The 20,784-nt window shown below is 37.5% G+C and overlaps 1 protein-coding gene across 2 annotated transcripts in view; it reads left to right on the plus strand.

Moving 5' to 3' along the window:
* LOC109064634 (semaphorin-5A-like) overlaps positions 1–20,273 on the plus strand; it is a 127,538-nt gene extending 107,265 nt beyond the window's left edge. Inside the window, exons 17-23 of one of the 2 annotated variants that reach the window (XR_006153451.1) lie at positions 2,048–2,257; positions 7,808–7,978; positions 14,570–14,725; positions 15,531–15,575; positions 16,012–16,223; positions 17,648–17,823; positions 19,029–19,168. Coding sequence is in view for 1 of the 2 variants with exons in the window: in XM_042714243.1 (XP_042570177.1) it covers positions 2,048–2,257; positions 7,808–7,978; positions 14,570–14,725; positions 15,531–15,575; positions 16,012–16,223; positions 19,029–19,148 (914 nt within the window). In the remaining variant the exon portion in view is untranslated. Of the gene's footprint in view, positions 1–2,047; positions 2,258–7,807; positions 7,979–14,569; positions 14,726–15,530; positions 15,576–16,011; positions 16,224–17,647; positions 17,824–19,028 lie in introns of both variants that reach the window. The other variant, XM_042714243.1, reaches the window with a different exon arrangement.
* The last annotated feature ends 511 nt before the right edge of the window (positions 20,274–20,784 follow it).

Consider the following 20,784-nt stretch of genomic DNA (forward strand, 5'->3'; position numbering starts at 1 on the left):
CTATTATATTAAATAATTTTAAGTTGAATTTGTATTTTAAAAACAAATTATTTTTGCTAATTATAAATAATATAATATAAATGTGAAATAATTATTAATACAAATATTAAACTAGTTTTAATATTAGAACAATATAATTTGTAGTTTTTAGAAAACTATTAAATTATATTTAATAATTGCAATTATAATTTCTCATTTAAAAGCTATTAGAATTCATTCAGTAGTTACAAATCATGTAATGTTTTTTTAATCTGTTAAATTAGATTTAATAATTTCATATTAATGTAATTTCTCATTTAAAAAGCTGTTAAATTATATTCAATCATGAATGTATGTATTATAAATAATAATGTATTAATGAATGTATTATTTTTAAAATATATATATATTCGATATTTACAAATTAATATAATTTCTAAGTAATTAAATTAAAATAAAAAATGTACAATTTTTTTTTAAATTATGTTTGATAATTACAAATTAATAACTTATGATTTTAAAAATGTTCAGTTATATTCATTAGTTACAAATAATGTAATTTATACTTATTACATTTAATAATTACTAAAAATATAATCTGTGACTTAAAAATACAAATTAATATAATTCTTAATTCTAAAATTATTAAATGATATTAAATAAAAAATATGAAATAGAATAGGGAATAGGGATGCACAATATTATCGGAATGCTATCAGAATCATCCAATAATGGCTTAATTTTAACTTCTTAGTCTTAAAAAATTACCAAAATTACAAATTATTTGTAATACAGTATAAAATATAACACCAGGAGAGACTTGGTGTTGTTTCCAAACAAAAGGAAATATATCCGTATTGGCCAGTATAAGTTATCAGCATATCAGATACCAGCAAAAATCTGATACTGTGTATACCTAAAATAGAATAGAAATAAAAACAAAGAGAAGCATTTTTACCAGTGGTCTCAGACTTTTGGACCCTGATGTTTATAAGCACCCCACACTGTTCAGTTGACCATTTGTGTTTCTTGTGACGCTAGAACGCTGTATGTCAATGGTAATTACATGAATTTGCAGAGGCGTTAACCACCCACTACGAAAACCCATCAGGGAGTCGATTCTAATTGCCCACCCCCTAACTTTTAATAAGCGCTGGTGACCGCCAGACAGTTTACAACAGCTCTGGGGAATTGCGTAAAAGCCACACACATGAGCTATTAATTTTCTTGATTGTGCAAGATATAATGCCACCCATCTCACTCGGCAGATGTACCCCTGATCCTATTGTCTAACAAATCACAGAATCTGGGTCAGGAAAGTTCAGCGCTTTGCCTTTTTTAAAGTACTTAATTGCAATTTGTCTTCTTCACTTGGCATGGGATCTTAACAACCTGCAAGCATAGCAAAGTCAATATCCAATTCCATAATAGGACTTTACACTTTTGTAAAAATCAATGTAGTCAGTCATTTCTTGGTTAAAGTCACTGAATGCAGCACAGTTTGTTTACCTGCGGGTCTAGCATGCACTGAGACCTGTGTTCCCTTGCCACTAGCCATCAGAGCCAGGCCCCCCGCTTTGAGGTGTGAGTAGATTATGAAGTATTCTATTACCTTTGAGAGGGCTGTGTGCTCTGGTGCTGGAGAGATTATAGGTCGTCCCATGTAGCGCCATCGCCTGCTCAGAATGGATAAATGGCTGTAGCTCACAGGGACTGTCACAGATGGATCTGGCTCAAGGTCAGAGGTACAAACACAGAGGTCACTGTGCAGATGGATAGAGAGATACTCTGCGGCAAAAACACTTTGTTTGATTAGATAAATGTATCTCCTGTAATAGCTGTGAATGGCATGGATAACTATGATGAGAATCCATTTTGCTCTCTGAGCTATTCTTTTGAAACAGTTCAGGTGGTATGGATGATTTTCTTTAAATAATAGATTGAAACATTTTTTGAAATATTAATCTCAGAAAATACTGAAATAAAAACCCTGTCAGGGTTTATTTAAGAGCATCAAATTCTCATGATTATATTTGACCAGTCTTGTGTGTGTTTATTCTTGTTTTAGGAGATTTGCTGCGTTCTGGACGGATCACTGGATTGACCGTAAATGGAGGCTGGTCTGTCTGGGGGCCTTGGAGCCAATGTAGTCGGGACTGTAGCTCAGGTGTCCGAAACCGCAAACGCACCTGCTCCAACCCCAAACCCAAATATGGAGGTATCACCTGCCTCGGTCCTGCCCAAGAGTTCCAGGAGTGCAATACTACGCCATGTCCAGGTTAGTACCCCTGAGTCCTGATACATCAGTATTTTCCAACTTTTTCTATTCATAGTTTTGTGACTTAAACAGCTTCTCCAGACACTGATTTCTAAATTTTTCCCCCCGTCTGAAATTAAATTGTATTTATAAATATTATTTATTTGAATTTATAACTAGAAAGTTTGTTTGTTATGTAAAAACAGTAATAAATAATAACAAATAAATGGGGTTAGTAAGATTTTTTTAAGTATATTTTGCAACCATGCTGCATTTTTTAATGGGGTTAGTAAGATTTTTTTAAGTATATTTTGCAACCATGCTGCATTTTTTTTTAATATAAAAAACAGCTGTTTTCTATGTAAATACATTGTAAAGTATCATTTATTTTGTGCTATTAAATCTGTATTTCATAAGCCTTCAGAATGATTCTTCAGAAATTATTCTAATATGCTGATTTGATGCTAATTTTGATACAAACATTTCTTATTATTATAAATGTTGAAAACAGTTGTGCTGCTTAATATTTTTGTGGAAACCTTGATGATTTGATTAATAGAATAAGTTTCAAATGAACATTTTATTTAAAATAGAAATCTTTTGTAACATTATAAAGTCTTTACTGACACTTTTGTCAATTCAATGCATCCTTGCAGAATAAAAAGTATACATTTCTGTAAAAAAAAAAAAAAAACATCTTACTGATCCCAAATTTTTATCACTTACACAGACTCATCCAGTTGTCTGAATTTTTATATCATATATATATATTATATATTTAAATTGAAATTTATAAATTTTATTTTTTTTATTTGTATATGTATTTAATTTTCATCAAACCCAGCTTGTGATGATTTAATTTTCTTGAGATTTTAAAATAAGTTCTCAAACTAGAATTAAGAGGACAGAAATATGCTGCTTGTTTGTGTACCAGTTACACTGCAGTTTAGTTTAGTGGAAAATCTTCTGAAAGAGGTTAACATGCCCTCCAGTCGAGTACCAGCACTTACTTTTGAAAAGGAACAGAAAATAAGAGGTACACCCATATGCTGAGTTTACTTTGAAAACCCTCATACAACACAAATATAATGCAGACTTCTCTCTTCAAATGTTTCTGTTTCATGGAGACAATCATAAAAACTGTCCTCTTTCAGTTTGTTACTGGTGTGCAGGGAATAAGGAAGAATTACAGACATCAACATGCGATAAAAGAAAGACACAACCCACTTTTGTGTGCAGTATTTGTACAAATGGAAGAAGGTGCGAGGACCTCAGTCTGCCGGTGGAAATGGAGAGAAATCTCTGTGGCATCGTTGTGTGTAATCACAATTCAAGCTAATTACACCGGCAGTGACGGGGAAGCAGGATTCAGTCATTAAAATGCTTGTGACAATGGTGTACACCCTGAAGTTGAAGGAGGGGGAAAAGCTCTCTAATTAAATGAGCGCTCATCATTACGTGTGCTGGAAATATGCTGTCTAAATGGAAATGTGCCACTTGGGTATTTTATGATACCCAACAGTGAACAAGGCACAATCAGGCAAGGTGGAATTTGTTTTGCAATGTTAATTAATCAATAGCCTGTTTTTGGAGATGAATGTTGCCTAAAACCATCAAAGCAGGGCGTACTGTAGTTTATAGCTCTTCATGATATGCTGGAAAGCTAATTGCTCCTCAGTCTTAATTTTACAGCAGCTGTTTTCTAACAGGAAATCACATATTTCCTGTAAAGTGACAGTAGCAAGACCAGCGGGACTGCTTCATTAACAAAGACCTCCAGAGCTTTTAAGACCTGATTAGACTTCTTGATGTTTTTCTCTGTAGGAGTAATTGGCAACAGATTAGGAATCACAGCACAAATTTTATAAAAGCAGCGGGTGACAGATTGTACAGCAAACTATGTGAGCCACAGTTGATCAGTAACTGTGCTCTGTGCTTCACTAAGTTAATTCAGTCCTTGTCTACTTCCAGTGAAACGTCTTAGTAGCGCTTAGATTCAATTGCTCTTTTGTACAGACAACGAGGACAGAATAATACAGATGACTTTCATCAAGCGTTTCCCAGCAGGAAGCTTGGAAAAGAACACATCAAATTGCTCTACACCTCCATAAGCGTCTCTGAACCAGAGCTTGTCTGTGACCAATATTCTCACTGTGTCTTTTATTGGTTCCTTCTTGCACAGCTAAATCTTTATACGTTCAAAAACACACCTTTGAAATGCATTATTTTGTTTTGAGAGAGGCAGACTGGGGTCTTGGTGTTGTAGAGGCTCTGCAGGCCACAAGGGTGAAATGAGATGATCAGTCACGCAGGGGCAGACATGAGCTGATTTGTCATTTTTCACAATAGAGAAGTTATAACAGATGATAAACTGCAATATTTGGTTTACGTATGTCTTTTATATAAAAAGTCACCTGTCTGTTTTTTTCTCAAGCAATGTGAGATACAGTCAACAACACATATAGTTATAAAACCTTTACTAGCAACTATCCTGAGCGGTGACTTTTAAAGGCAATGGGCAAGAAAAATGTCTGATTTGTGTAAAGAATAACCTATTTCCTTTGTCCGTCACTTTTTTACTGTAAAGAAAAGAGTATGGATGCACATGACTTATGACCTGTTTGCTCAAAAATAAGCTTTTCTACCTATATCACAGCCCCTATGTCCGACAGCTGAGAAATGGGCCTTGAAATGGGCTAATGGCGCAATATCATGTGCATTTGGCAAGTTCAAGGCAAGTCCACAAAGCCAAGTTCAAGGGTCCAGTATACTTATAATATCACAGCCTTATTTCCACTTTAACGCATTCTCTGTGACGGCAGAGAAACCTCACTCTGAAATGAGCTGAATGGCATAATATGGCTGTGTGTATTGAGCTTCAATTTTGGATTTCGTTAGAGCAGTTCATGGAGTATGAGGCTGAATCCAGCTCCTTGCTCATTTGTCATTTACTGAAGTGCCTTTATATAACAAGACGCTTTGTCCATATATAGCTCTAGTTGCAAAAAGAGCTGTTAGAACCGAATGAAGAAACTCAGCATTTCTCCACAATCTGCGAAGATGCATTAAATCTGCAATAAGATTTAAATCTGCATTAAGATCAATTAAATCATTAAAGTGGTTTATTCATCAAGGATATTTTGATCTTGTGAAATCTTAGAAGTAAATTTTAACACATTTGCGGTACCTATATATATTTTAACTGGCACTTAAAGTTTTATGTGGGAAAATATATCTTTCCCAATTGAAGAATTTGAGCACTTTGACTGTACCAATCACATCTAGACCTCAAAATGCATTTTAAATGTCAAAATCACAAAGAGCTTTATTGCCAAGTGTGTTCACACAAGGAAATAGTCGTGGTGACAGGAGCTTCCAAGTACAGATATAGTGCAGACATACATATAATTTAAGTTGATAAAATGAAATATAACACTAATAATAATAGACCATAATATATATAATAAAACATAGAGAAAATAGACAGAATTATGAATGCGCAAATGTGCTATTTTACAGAAGAAAAGTTTTGAGAAGTTATGTATAGATATACAGTCCTGAGATGTTATGTATTGTTCAGGTGTAATATAGCCTGAGGGAAAAAGCTGTTCTTATTCTGCTCAGTAATGATATATCTGTCGGAATGCAAGAACAGAAACAATGTCTTTGCACTGAAGGCCACATTTAAAGTAGATCTCAGTTAATTCATGCACATCCATGCTCGTTTTCTTCATTGTAAGATGGCAGAAGTGACGTAACTGGAACTGCAACACATGAGCTCGCAAAAAGTTTTTAGTGCGCATGCAAAAAGTTTCTTGTGAGCAGCAAATGTTTATCTGTCCATATTCAGCCTAATAATAATTACTGCTTAATACTTAGATAATAGTTGGATGTCATTTGCTTAACTAAATGTGCTCTGAGGTCATTGCACACATGTACTGTACACTACCATAATGCTGTTTTTAAATATTTTGTAATAGAATTTTTGAAATATTTGTTACATACTGTATACCATTTAACATAAAGGTTTTTTTATAGTAGCAAATATACGGTGTACTGCTGTATACAGTAAACAAGTATGCTACTATTTCATACTAAACACAGCCAAAATCTACTCATGTCAGTGACATAAGCTCTGACCCCTCTTCCACAAACCTGTCAGGCAGCTAATGCTAATGTAAAATGAGACTCAGTATGGTTGTTTTCCTTTAATTAGTGCCAAGACAGTCGTAGTGTTTTGTGAGTTGTTCTCTGTTCCCCCAGTTGTCGCGGGTGATGACCCTGAGCTTGGCACTCGCTGAAGAGTGGAGGGAGTGAATTGATGGTTCGTTTAGCCTCATTAATTAGAGCAGGGGTCAGAGTGAGAGCGTGAGGGTGAAACAGAGCTCCAGAGCAGACTGTGTGAACAGCCTCTCTCCTCATCCACCCCATGATTCCCAGCAGTTTTATCATCTGGATTTAGCTGGTTTTGACACCAAATGATTTCATTGTAGTGATCATATTAGAGGTTAGTGATGTCATTCATTCAAATCATATGCATATTTACTTTTTTCTTTCAAAGTCTACTTATAATCAATGTTTCATGATCAAATACAGTTATAACCCTGCTGAAAACCAGCAGACAAGTGGCCAAAATCGATTTAATACTAGTCAACAGACCAGCTAAAACCATCTAAACCAGCTGTTTTTAGCAGAGAATTTCTTTAGTTTTATGCATTTGTGTTTCTTAGTTTAGTCACTTTGATCTTATCAGAGCTACTGTCATTAATTCATATTGTTGTACTATATGACTAAATGTCCTGGATCTGTTTAAATGAAATGGAGCATATTCACTTTTCCCTCTCAAAGTCCATCAGTATTTCAAGATCAAATAGAGTCATAATGACTTGGTTTCATGTGGTATCCCAGACTGGTCAGCTGACAAGTGTCCAAAACACCTCTAAAACTAACCAATAGACCAGATAAACCCAGCTAAGGCTGATTGTAACTTCTTTTTTTAAAATATAGACAATAGAACAGTGTTCCTTTAAGAGTTGTATATGTAAATGAGCTCTGCTATGATTGGCTAAGCGCTTCAAATGTCAAATGAGTCACAGCCCCACCAGAATGCTGAATATTGAATAGGCTCTATTATCTAGATCATTATAGTTCTGATATTACAAATGTGATGCCTTCTGAATGACCTCTTTTTGCAAATTATGTGTTATGAGGCTACTCTATGTGTTCATATTAAAATGAATGACTCTTTTATTTGTATTATTTTATGTATTTTTAATCACGTTTTCCATGATATTTCCCATTTAAATTTAATGACTAAACATGTTTATCTGAATGATTCATATTTGCTGTGTAACAGTGTTAGAAGTGTAGAGGGAAAAAAATCATAAAACACATTTGCCTTTATCGTATAATATGAACTATTGTTACGCACTTAGGGTTGCAATCACACTAAAAATTATTCCGAAAAATATTTTCACTATTTACTGAAAGAAGTGTAAGATGCTAGTCCCAAAATTATCCATGACACAAGCGCAGCAGTAATTTGAGTGTCCTCTTTTCCTTATCTTTCAGTGGATGGGAGCTGGTCGTGCTGGTCACCTTGGTCTAAATGCTCAGTGACATGTGGAGGAGGCCACTACATGCGCACACGCACCTGTAACAACCCTCCACCTGCCTACGGAGGTGACATCTGCCTGGGTTTGCATACTGAAGAGGCCCTCTGCAACATCCAACCCTGCCCTGGTACACACACAGACTGTATCACATGCATGAACTCAGCCTATGTGAACTGTCACACTCACACCTTGAATCCGCCAGGAAATTACATGGCTTTTTTCGGATAGGAAGCCTTTGTCTTGTACCTGCTTTCCTTTCATCATGTCTCGCGTATAAAGCGGCCCGTGGGGGAATGAAAGCAGAGGAAATCAAAATGTCACACTTCATACAAAAGCAAATGGTAAAGCCAAGCTTGCGATATGAAGATAATATGCATAAGCCCACAGCAGGGAGTGCAGGAGAGGAGGGCAAGATAAGGCGATTGATGACAGAGTCAAACCTCGCACATTGATCCACGGAAAGGTGAATGTGAGAAGAGAGCTTGTATTCAAATGTCAGTCCATCCATTAGCCAGAACTGTAGTGAGGTTACGGAGTGACCTTTTATTAGCTGCGTTCAGGTCTATCTGTCACACCATTCATTACACAAGCGCGTGTGTAGCTGTACAGTGCAGCCGGGAGACAGAGGACGGTGTAAGTGAGGGGAATGCTAATCAGAAGACCCTGGTTGGAAGTTCCCCTAAACTGGATAACTGGATAAACTTTTTTTCCCTTGTACAGTCTAGTATAAATTAGCTTGGAGGCCAAGCCCATTGTTTTAAAGCCCTGATATACTTCAGGCTATTCGAAAAATGAACTAATATGATATGGTGATAAACACCTTCTGTGGCGATTATGTAAAAGGTGGGTGTGAGTCCAGAAATCTGAGTTTTCTTCTGTTAAGTATGTCAAGGTAAGATGCGAGGAAAAACATGGAGATCTGCTTTATCGTAGAAATTGAAGGAGGGGAAATTGGAAATTTTGAAATTGGGGGCAGCTGTGGTCTGATGGTTAGAGAGTTGGACTTGTACCCCGAAGGTCGCAGGTTCGAGTCTCGGTGCTGGCAGGTGTTGTAGGTGGGGGGGAGTTAATGAATAGCGCTCTCTTCCACCCTCAATACCCATGGCTGAAGTGCCCTTGAGCAAGGCACTGAACCCCCAGTTGCTCCCGGGTGCTGGATATAGCTCCGGGTGTATGTTCACGGTGTGTTCCCTTCTCACTGCCGTGTGTGTGCACTTGGATGGGTTAAATGCAGAGCACCAATTCCGAGTATGGGTTACAATACTTGGCAAATGTCACGACTTTCACTTTCACTTGAAGTTGTGATTCTAATTGAAAGTGACACATGTTTAAAGGGCCATGAAAACCGAAAACACTTTTTCTTTTAGATCTGAACATATATGTATGGGTTGCACATCAGTGAAAACAATATTAGCATTCATTATGATTATTATTAAGGGGAAAGTGGTTGTTTTCATTTTCAGAGCCATTTCATTCTTCCAATTTTAAAAAGCAAAGTTGATGCAACAGCACAAAATGTGAAGTACAATACATGCATCAATTTGGAGTTGTGACTGTCTGGAGAGTATGTCTGTGTCATCAGTTTCTAAACGTTTCTCCGCATTTATCAGGACAATGATCTCTTTGGTCCAATTCCTACCCTCCCATCTTCTCACCCTTGACACTCCCACTTTTCCACAATCTTTTTCAAATCAGAGATGTGAAACACCAGTGCTAGAAAAAGGGGTTTCATGACTTTAATACTGTAAAGCAGCTTGCTTTAAATCAAGCTATTGTGCTGCATAAATAAATATGGCATGACTGCCAAATTGAAGCTGGTGCAAACATATTCACATCACTATCTTCAGATGCTTTCTGAACAGCTGTTTTTTCACCTTTGTTATTTTGTTGTGTTCATTTTGTTATTGAGAGAAAAGTATTTACAGGTGCATCTCAATAAATTAGAATGTCGCGGAAAAGTTCATTTATTTCAGTAATTCAACTCAAATTGTGAAACTCGTGTATTAAATAAATTCAATGCACACAGACTGAAGTAGTTTAAGTCTTTGGTTCTTTTAATTTTGATGATTTTGCCTCACATTTAACAAAAACCCACAATTTTACTATCTCAACAAATTAGAATATGGTGACATGCCAATCAGCTTATCAACTCAAAACACCTGCAAAGGTTTCCTGAGCCTTCAAAATGGTCTCTCAGTTTGGTTCACTAGGCTACACAATCATGGGGGAAGACTGCTGATCTGACACTTGTCCAGAAGACAATCATTGACACCCTTCATAAGGAGGGAAAGCCACAAACATTAATTTCCAAAGAAGCTGGCTGTTCACAGAGTACTGTATCCAAGCATGTTAACAGAAAGTTGAGTGGAAGGGAAAAGTGTGGAAGAAAAAGATGCACCACAACCGAGAGAACCACACCCTTGTGAGGTTTGTCAAGCTAAATCGATTCAAGAATTTGAGTGAACTTCACAAGGAATGGACTGAGGCTGGGGTCAAGGCATCAAGAGCCACCACAAACAGACGTGTCAAGGAATTTGGCTACAGTTGTCGTATTCCTCTTGTTAAGCCACTCCTGAACCACAGACAACGTCAGAGGCATCTTACCTGGGCTAAGGAGAAGAAGAAATGGACTGTTGCCCAGTGGTCCAAAGTCCCCTTTTCAGATAAGAGCAAGTTTTGTATTTCATTTGGAAACCAAGGTCCTAGAGTCTGGAGGAAGGGTGGAGAAGCTCATAGCCCAAGTTGCTTGAAGTCCAGTGTTAAATTTCCACAGTCTGTGATGATTTGGGGTTCAATGTCATCTGCTGGTGTTGGTCCATTGCGTTTTTTGAAAACCAAAGTCACTGCACCCGTTTACCAAGAAATTTTGGAGCACTTCATGCTTCCTTCTGCTGACCAGCTTTTTGAAGATGCTAATTTCATTTTCCAGCAGGATTTGGCACCTGCCCACACTGCCAAAAGCACCAAAAGTTGATTAAATGACCATGGTGTTGGTGTGCTTGACTGGCCAGCAAACTCACCAGACCTGAACCCCATAGAGTTACAACAGAAAAACAGATAACAACATACCCTAATCAGAAGCCATGGATGAACAAGGAGGTGCGACTTCTGCTGAAAGCCCGCAACAGATGACGCTCAGGTCTACAGTAAATCCAGGGCTAACCTGAAAAGGGGCATCAAAAAGGCCAAGTACTGCTACAAGCTGAAGGTAGAGGATCACTTTTCCAACTCTGACCCCCCACACATGTGGCATGGGGCATCCAGGTCATCAGTGACTACAAGTCAAGTAACTCCACTCCAACGGTCACAGACGTGTCCTTCCTTAACGAGCTAAATTACTTTTATGCTCGCTTCAACAGCGACAGCAAGGAGACGGCCACCAAAATCACACACTCAGCAGATCACCAACCTCTCAAACTCACCTCCACAGATGTCCACACTGCATTGAGCAGACGGCATTCCTGGACGTGTGCTTAGAGCATGTGCAGAGCAGCTTGCAGGGGTCTTCAAAGACATTTTCAACTTGTCCCTCACCCAAGCAACTGTGCCAACATGTTTTAAGTCCACATCCATTGTGCCAGTACCGAAACACTCCTCCCCAATGTGCCTGAATGACTATCGCCCCGTACTCTGACTCACACCCATCATTATGAAGTGCTTTGAGCGATTGGTCCTAGCACACCTCAAAGACTGCCTCCCACCCACAGTGGACCCACACCAATTTGCCTACCGCAGAAATAGGAGCACAGAGGATGCAGTATGCACAGTGCTGCACTCTGCACTCACACACCTGGACAATAACAACACATATGTTAGGATGTTGTTTGTTGACTTTAGTTCAGCATTTAACACCGTCATTTCCTCCCAAGTGACCACAAAAACTTGGAGACCTGGACATTAACACCTCCCTCTGCAACTGGATCAGGACTTTCGGACCAACAGGCCTCAGCATGTTAGGTCAGGCCACATCCACTCCACCACCATCACACTTACACCACCGGCGTACCACAGGGCTGTGTGCTGAGTCCATTTCCTTTACTCCATCTACACCCACGACTGCAAGCCTGTGCATGGATCCAACTCCATCATTAAGTTTGCCGACGATACCACGGTGATTGGCCTCATCAGCGACAACGATGAGACTGCCTACAGGGAAGAGGTACAGCACCTGGCCGCATGGTGCGCTGACAATAACCTGCTCCTTAACACCAGCAAGACAAAGGAGCTCATTGTGGACTTCAGGAAGAAGAAAGGAAGCACGTATGACCCCATCCACATTAATGGGATGGTTGTTGAACGTGTCTCCAGCTTCAAGTTCCTGGGAACCACCATCTCGGAGGACCTGTCCTGGACCACAAACACCTCCAGCCTGGTCAAGAAGGCTCACCAGCGCCTCTCAGAACACTGAAGAAGAACCAACTGTCTTTAGCCATAGTGGTAAACTTTTACCGGTGTGCGACCGAGAGCATCCTGACCAGTTGTATTACAGTCTGGTATGGAAACTGCTCAGTGGCTGACCGCAAAGCACTGCAGAGGGTGGTGAAAACTGCCCAACGCATCACAGGGACACCACTTCCTGCTATTGAGGACATCCAGAGGAAACGCTGTCTACGTCAAGCTCGCAGCATTCTTAAGGACTCCTCTCACCCTGACCATGGACTGTTTAACCTCCTGCCCTCCGGGAGGCGCTTCAGGACACTCCGGACAAGGACCAGCAGATCCAGGAACAGCTTTTTCCCTACAGCTGTCTCCTTGCTGAACTCTGCCCTCTGACACCCCCTACACCATACACACAGACTCCTCCCCCACTTCATCACTACATCTGACCGATTTATTTATTTATTTATTTACAAAAAGCAAAAAACAATAAACTTGCTATTACTTGCACTACTGTCTGTTCATCCAGAAACACTGAATAATCCATTTGCACACTGAAAAATTTTCTATGCACTTTACTGACCATTGCAATAGTGTAAATTATGTTCATATGTTCATAGTTCTGCCTATAGTGTACATACACTCTCACATATTCCATCTGTATAGTATGTCCATAGTAAACCTATCTGTATATCATGCTGATAGTATATAAAATCTGTAAATTATGTCCATAATACTTATCTGTATAGTTATTGTACATATTGTAGACCTTGTATATTCTGTACTTACTGCTTATTGCACTTCTGGTTAGATGCTAACTGCATTTCGTTGCCTTGTACATTACATGTGCAGGTGACAATAAAGTTGAATATAATCTACTCTAATCATTGATTATTTATGTTGTGTTTTGATGATGAATGTGTTTAGTTGGATTGTAAAAAATGCAGATGAGCTGAAGGCCACTGTCAAAGAAACCTGGGCTTCCATACCACCTCAGCAGTGCCACAAACTGATCACCTCCATGCCACACCAAACTGAGACAGTAATTAAAGCAAAAGGAGCCCCTACCAAGTATTGAGTACTTGTACAGTAAATAAACATACTTTCCAGAAGGTCAGCAATTCAAAAAAAATTTTTATTGGTCTTATGAAGTATTCTAATTTGTTGAGATTTGCGGGTTTTTGTTAAATGTGAGCCAAAATCATCACAAATAAAGTAGTTTAACCAAAGACTTAAACTACTTCAGTCTGTGTGCATTGAATTTATTTAATACACAAGTTTCACAATACTGAAATAAATGAACTTTTCCACGACATTCTAATGCACCTGTACATATTCATCTAAATGCCACTAAAAGCATCACCAATGGCATCAGGTTGTTTACTAATAGTATACCACTACTCCATTTTAAACTTCTTAACACTATTAAACGAAGAACAAAAAAGACCTTTGCTGTGAGTATATCAGGGCCTTTAGAGGGATTTTGGGCAGTTGTCAGGCTGGGAAACTAGCTTAATTATCTTACACCATCTAGAGACCAGCAAACCATCTGGGCTGGTTTAAAGGGTCATGAATTGAATTCCCCTATTTCAGAACCAGTTAGGTCTCACAGCAGTTTTGAAAAATGTTACGAAAATGGGCTTCATAAGCTGCTGGGGAAGACACAAAAATGGCTTCAGATCCAGTCAATTTTATTGCACTCTCATTGAGTTAAAAGCATCAAAGGTTCCTACAAATGCACATTGCTCTTCACCATTGTACTGTACACATCAAAATGAACAAATATGCTATACATGGTTTTGTAAGCTCACAGTACATTATACAAAAACACATATCCCGTGATAGCTAGATTCTAATGTTCAAATAAAGGCACATCCATTTGCATTTGTACTCTGCACTGTGAAAATGACTGATTTTGTAATGTTTATATAAGCAATTTGATCAATTATATCAAGAAGCTCTAAAGACCAGTTAGGTTTTTGTCAGATACTCAGGGTATATGGATGAGAACATATGCCATGCAGAAACTCTTGTGATCCATGAATGCATCTACATGATTGAAGCATCTGCCATAAAAAGGCAACACATGCTGTTGTGAATAATTAAGAGAAGCATCTTCTAATAGGATAAGGACAAGCAATCTCAAGAATGATTGAGACAATGATGAGTCATCGATGTACTATAGGTGTAAGAAAAAAAAAATATTAAGCAAGGTTGTCACCAAAATTGCCACCATTAAAATCACCATGAAATTAAAATGGACCCGCTTTATAGATAGATAAAAAGAAACCTCTTCACATTCACTTTGCAACTGATTTGGGCTTGTTGTTGTCATGTACAGAGAGCTGGTCTGATTGGTCCGAATGGTCCCCCTGTGACTCATCAGGGTCTCAGGTTCGCCTGCGGCACTGTGACGTCCTGTTTCCCACCGGCAACCAGTGCTCAGGCAACAGCAGTGAAACTCGTGCCTGCCTCCCCATCTCTAACTTCATCCCAGGTGAGCACAGAAACACACACACATTTACAATCAAACACTTGCCATATCGACCCCTGGACAAACAAGGATCTTTCCTTATTGACAAGAAGTAATGTGAGACACACCAAACCATTGATTTCTGCTGTGCAGGGATAATTAGCCTCTCATCCTCTGCCCTGTCTAAGTGGCACGATCGAACAAATGCATTACACTGATATGTTTTGTGTAGCATTTGCATTCATACACTCAATACCTGAAATACTTCCGCTGTGTGAGAGAAATCCAACAAGTATTACAAACTCAAACATGAGGGTTCTAATTATAAGAAAGTACATTTTATCTTTGAGTAACTGTAGTTCCTTCTCTGATGATGAGCCACAATGTACACAGTCACCTAATTCTGAATGTGCTCATCTTTAAAATGATGAGTTATTATGTGATCTGCCGCTTTGTAGAGATGGAAATAGCTAAACGTGGGATCGTCAGGGGAGTTATTACCTCGCTTACAGTGTAGCGCTGGGAGTGAATTTTTAAGACCATTCTGTAAATCTTGTGTAAATATTGCCTGGCCTGCAGAGCCCTCATGTCTTTCAGAGTAACATTTCATTACAGCTCATTAGAAAAGTTTTATACCTCATTTCCTTCCATTACTGATCATAAAAATGCGTCGCAGGTGCCACATTCCTTATTCAGCTCTTTGAATTTCACGATAATAGGTTGAGTTTGAAATTCACTTGCTGTAATGTTCTGAAACTTCTAAAGATCTCATTTATCTGCCTGACGGATTCATTACCCTGTTCTTCCCTTGATTTTTTTTTTTCCTCAGAAACGTCTGTTGCACGTTCAAGTCAGGAGGAAAGATGGTGTGGAGGTAAGTAAACTTACAGTGAAATATACGGTTCAGTGTTTATCATGCAAACATATTTGATTGCTCAATGTCACAACTGACCAGTCAAAATCCAGTATTCCAGAGAACAATATAATTCTAGTTGCTAATTATCCAATGTGAATCAAACCGGATGTTCAATACACAGATTACAAAGACAATGTGCCTCAAAGCTTTTTGGGACCCATTAAACAAATATAAACAAATATGCATTTGTAAATTTTTGTCACTTTAATTTATTTCAATTTTTGGCAGTTCATGCACACTCACAGTGCAACAGCAAAGCTGACTGTAATTTACTATAGTGTTTAATTGGCTAAGGTAATGAATAATTGATATCCTCTGGCTTCAGGATTAGTCCCCAAGCCATCATGCTTGCGTCAGATCATTTAGCCATTAGCCGTTTTGCCTCTCTTGCCAGACTTCAATGTGTTCCACATGATCGCCGTGGGCCTGAGCAGCTCCATACTCGGCTGTCTGGTGACCCTACTGGTGTACACTTACTGTCAGAGATACCAGCAGCAGTCCCATGATGCCACAGTCATCCACCCCATCTCTGCCGCCCCACTCAACACCAGCATCACCAACCACATCAACAAACTGGACAAGTACGACTCAGTTGAAGCCATTAAGGTGGGTGTTATACTATGAGCAATGTTATTAATATGGGAAATGAGATGATGGATTTAGATTGTGGTCTGTGTGTGAAAATGTGCTATGTGTCTTGTGTCTAAATCAATTCATACATTCATACACTGCTTTCTCATAAGTGAAGTTTTGATTTGAAGTTTGTATACTCAGTGTTTGTGTGAGATTGAAATCAGAAACCAATATGCAGCTCATGTCAGTAGTTTTCTGAGAATGTTCTTGTTGTTAGTGGGTTACTTAAACCCTGAAAAATGAACCTTTCTCTTAAATTTAGTTTTTTATTACATAATGCTTTAAAGTTATGCAGTGCACTCTGAGATTTAAACACATGGATAATTTTTTCATAAGCACAGCGAAAATAAAGCTCACTATCATTTTTCACATTTAGTCAGAAGGCCAGTTAAGGCTTCATTAGACTTGAATGTACAAGACTCATGACTAATTACAGAAAGTGCTCCTCAGTTTATTGCTTCTTCAGACACTTTTGTGAAGTTGCATATTTCATCAGCTGGATGTATTGCACTAGAATAGCATCACTTACACAATATCCCAGCTGAAGGGTAATGCAGCAAATGACTCTTTGTTCACTCACCTGGCTTTCTACTGATGACAGGAATGAATGAAATTCAAGGCTATATAATACTATTGTCATGCACAACTCACTTGTCGTAATGTTTTTCTCTTCTTCTGAATGCTGTCAGTTTGTTACTGTAAGTATGGAATATATTTTCCCTTACAGGATCCTTAAAGTCAACATGACATCAATTTGACCCAATTCACTTTCTTAATATGTATACCTGTGATTCGTCAATGTTATTCTAAAGAAAAATACATACATTTATAATGTAATTTTGTACTTTTTGATGCATAAACATGACATCAATTTGACCCAATTCACTTTCTTAATATGCATTCCTGTGATTTGTCAATGTTATTGTAAAAAGTTCTGGTTATATAAGTTTTATGAGGGTGATTAAGTTAAACAAAATGTTCATTTTGGGGTAAATTATCTCTTAATTAAAAGTTACTACAGTTATAGCTATTATACATTTATCATTGGGATACATCACGATGCTTTTCAGAGTGAACTTGACATTAAACCTTAACACCCTGGTCAAAAATCCTCCTTAAAAGTGGGAGTTTTGGTGTTTTAAGAGATAAACAGAGTGCCACAATTGACTGTAAACTCCATTCTGGTATGAAATAACCTAATGGATGAAATTTACTCCTGCTTGACATTTTTTTCCTTTTTTAATTATTCTGTTTTATTTTTTAGTTTTTAGTTTTTGATTTGAAGTGGTTTGAGTGGTTTGTTTGGTTTTTACTTTAATGATAGCTTCACAAACAGACCAAAAACGACAGTGCAGGCCTTCTTTCTGAGGATGATTGTGCTCCATTCCTCTTTTCAGCCTGATGTTTCCGTTCTCTTGCCTTTGGACGAGCCCCACATTTGCCAGCCTTTGTCTTCTAACACTGGTGTAGCGCGAGGCCTGGAGATTTTCTACTAACTCTTGACCGGCATTACCTTCCTCTCCTCTGACTCTCAGACCTCTCGCGAATCCCCTCTCCTTCCCCTGACCCTCGTGTACGTGGCAGGTGTGCTCGCCCATTCGTTCTGTCTGCATATGTCACAAGCATTTCCCATCATCCCACAGAGCAAGTAATGAGGCTTGTGAGAAGGCAGTGTAATTTTGGTGTCATGTCGTGATTATGGCTGTTTACGACCATTTTGTTGCATGCGTTTTTCCCCCGTTTCTTTTATTCTCTACCTTCTAAATCGGATTCATCTTTTTTTCTAAATTATTATTGTGCTTGCTTGTTATTGCCACCCCACTGAGCTTGGTATTGGCTTACAGCTTTGTTGCATTTCTTTTTAATTGTTCTTTCTAATTATGTAGGAGACTGAATAAATACTCAAATACTCTTAAATACTTTTTTTTTTTTTACTTTTTAATATTTATGAACCTTAAACATTTATTATTTCATAGCATTGTTTTAATTAACATTTTAAAATAAACACATGTTGTCTATTTTAAATGATTTTTAAAATAATAACATTATTAAAATAAATTTTTTTTTATATATTTTTGAACCTTGTCAATGGTTTTAATAATAAATAGAAAATAATCAAGAAAGAAAAAGAGAAAAAGAACTGAATAAACATATTTGTTTTATTTTATTATTTTTAATAAACATTTTATAATAAATTATAATTAATAATTTATATTAATTTTATTATTTTTTTAATTATTTTTTAATTATTTTTTTTAATCAATTTTTTAATTAATTATTGATTTTATTAATTAATTATTTATTTTGATAATTTTTGTGTAAATTGGCTTCTTTAAATGGCTGACACAGAGGTTCAGTGAAACCATGAGAATATGGGTGGCAGAAACAACTAAAAATACATTTCTGAGTTTGTATGAAAAGCTTTGTTTACTTAGCCATTTCCATCTGTCTTGATGCTGTGATGTTTTGACTGCTCCTTTTATTATTCTGTGAATGATACTAACTTTTCTTGCTATGTTTTTTTTTTTTTAAGTTAGTAATGTATAGTCAGCCAAGTGAATCAGTCGTTTGTTAAACCCTCTTCATGGTTTGGCCATCATTCAGTCTCAAAGCAAGATTTTTGTTCAGATTTTCAAGTGATTTGTGATTTGATTTGATTTTTAGATCCACAACCCCAATACAGTCTGACTTTTCATCCATGCAAACAAAATCAAGTATTTTCCATTTCTGTTCTATTATCCCTGTAACTAAAAAAACATATTTTTCTCTCATCCACAGGCTTTCAATAAGAATAACTTGATCCTGGAGGAAAGAAATAAGTATTTCAACCCTCAGCTAGCAGGAAAAACATATACTAACGCATACTTCACTGACGTCAACACTTATGATGACTTTTAAAAATGGATCTGTTATTCCAGTCTTCATCACATTAACTTCAGCTCCTAGTGATTTAAATTTTTGCCTCTTTTTCTCCATGGGTTACCCGGATAAATAAAAAGACATTTTACGTGGGACTGTTTTACTATCAAAAGCCAATAAAGCCGACAGAACCATTTTCACAATTAACAAGGACATCATGCTCTCCAGTTGTGCGGACATCTTTAAATGAAATTGAACTATGGTGGACAAATAAAGCAGGTGATTTGATTTAACCAAGATGCCGATAAACTCTCGCCGTAGAGATGGCACATGGACGCTTTGCATGATTCTCATCTAATGTGTTTTCCTTTATTGTTGCTTCATTTATTTGCATGGTTGGTAGCATTCCAGTGTTTGTGGGTGGGGCCAGTGTCCTAAATGGGTGGAGCCTTCTCGGACTGCTTTGTTTCCTGTGCCGAATCAGAAGCCCCTGTGCCTCACTGAGGACCTATAGTGGTCTCCAGTGCATCTGCCTGCCCTATCACAGGGTTTTGCCACAACAGACATACAGAATCCATATGTAGATACCTCTGAAAAATGTGTTAATGTATCTCTCAATATGGGGCACTTGTTAGTCGAGCTCTTAGCAGTGGTGGGAATCTCTGTGTTTTGGTTGTAAAATACACTTTTCATGACGCATATATCAGTGTAGCTTTTATAGATGAGTCTATACTGAAAAAAAGTGTTAGTTTGTTTCAAAGTAACCCTGTTCAGTCACCAAAACAAGACTTGTCATATTAACATTCGTCTTTATGTGGTGTAAGGTCTGCAAAAAAGAGAGAATGTAAAACGCTACAGGACCTTTTTATGTAAAACATTGATCATTTGAATATTATCAACATGTTTCTATTTGTTTAGTTGTTTAATAGTTCAAGATTTCATGAGAAAACAAGTATTATCTATAAAAACAAAATGCTTTTTAGCACAAAACCGCTTTTTCAGCTTTTATTTTTTTTATTTGAATGAATTTACTTATAAACTTAACCATCCATCCATTATGGAGAGGTGCTTGGGAATCCACTTTTTCAATTTCTACTAATTCTTTTCTACTTGTAAAACTTTGTTTGCTTGTTTTATGTGCATAAATTAAAATTGCTTCATATACCTCACTGTGTTCAGTCTATGAAATGTTACATGCAGAGTTGTTGTTTAAAGGGATAGTTCACCTAAAAATGAAAATTACCCCATGATTTACTCGCCCTCAGGCCATCCTAGGTGTATATGACTTTCTATTTTCAGACAAATACAATCTGAATTATATATATTAAAAAAAAATGTCCTGGCTTTTCCAAGCTTTATAATGGCAGTGAATGGGTGTTGAGATTTTAAAGTCCAATAAAGTCGTAGCCTAATGGTTAGAGAGTCAGACCTGTAACCCAAAGGTTGCAGGTTAGAGACTCTATCGCCAGGGATTGTAGGTGGGGGGAGTGAATGACCAGTGCCCTCTTCCACCCTCAATACCACGACTGAGGTGAGACCCTTGAGTCTCCCTGGGTGCCACAGCAAAAATGGCTGCCCACTGCTCCGGATGTGTGTGTGTGTAAATGCCTTCTGAAGCAAAGCATTGTGTTTGCGTAAGAAAAATATCCATATTTAAAACTTCATAAACCGTAAA

The sequence above is a fragment of the Cyprinus carpio genome, chromosome A24, assembly GCF_018340385.1.
Source record: "Cyprinus carpio isolate SPL01 chromosome A24, ASM1834038v1, whole genome shotgun sequence".
NCBI classification, from domain to species: Eukaryota; Metazoa; Chordata; class Actinopteri; order Cypriniformes; family Cyprinidae; genus Cyprinus; species Cyprinus carpio.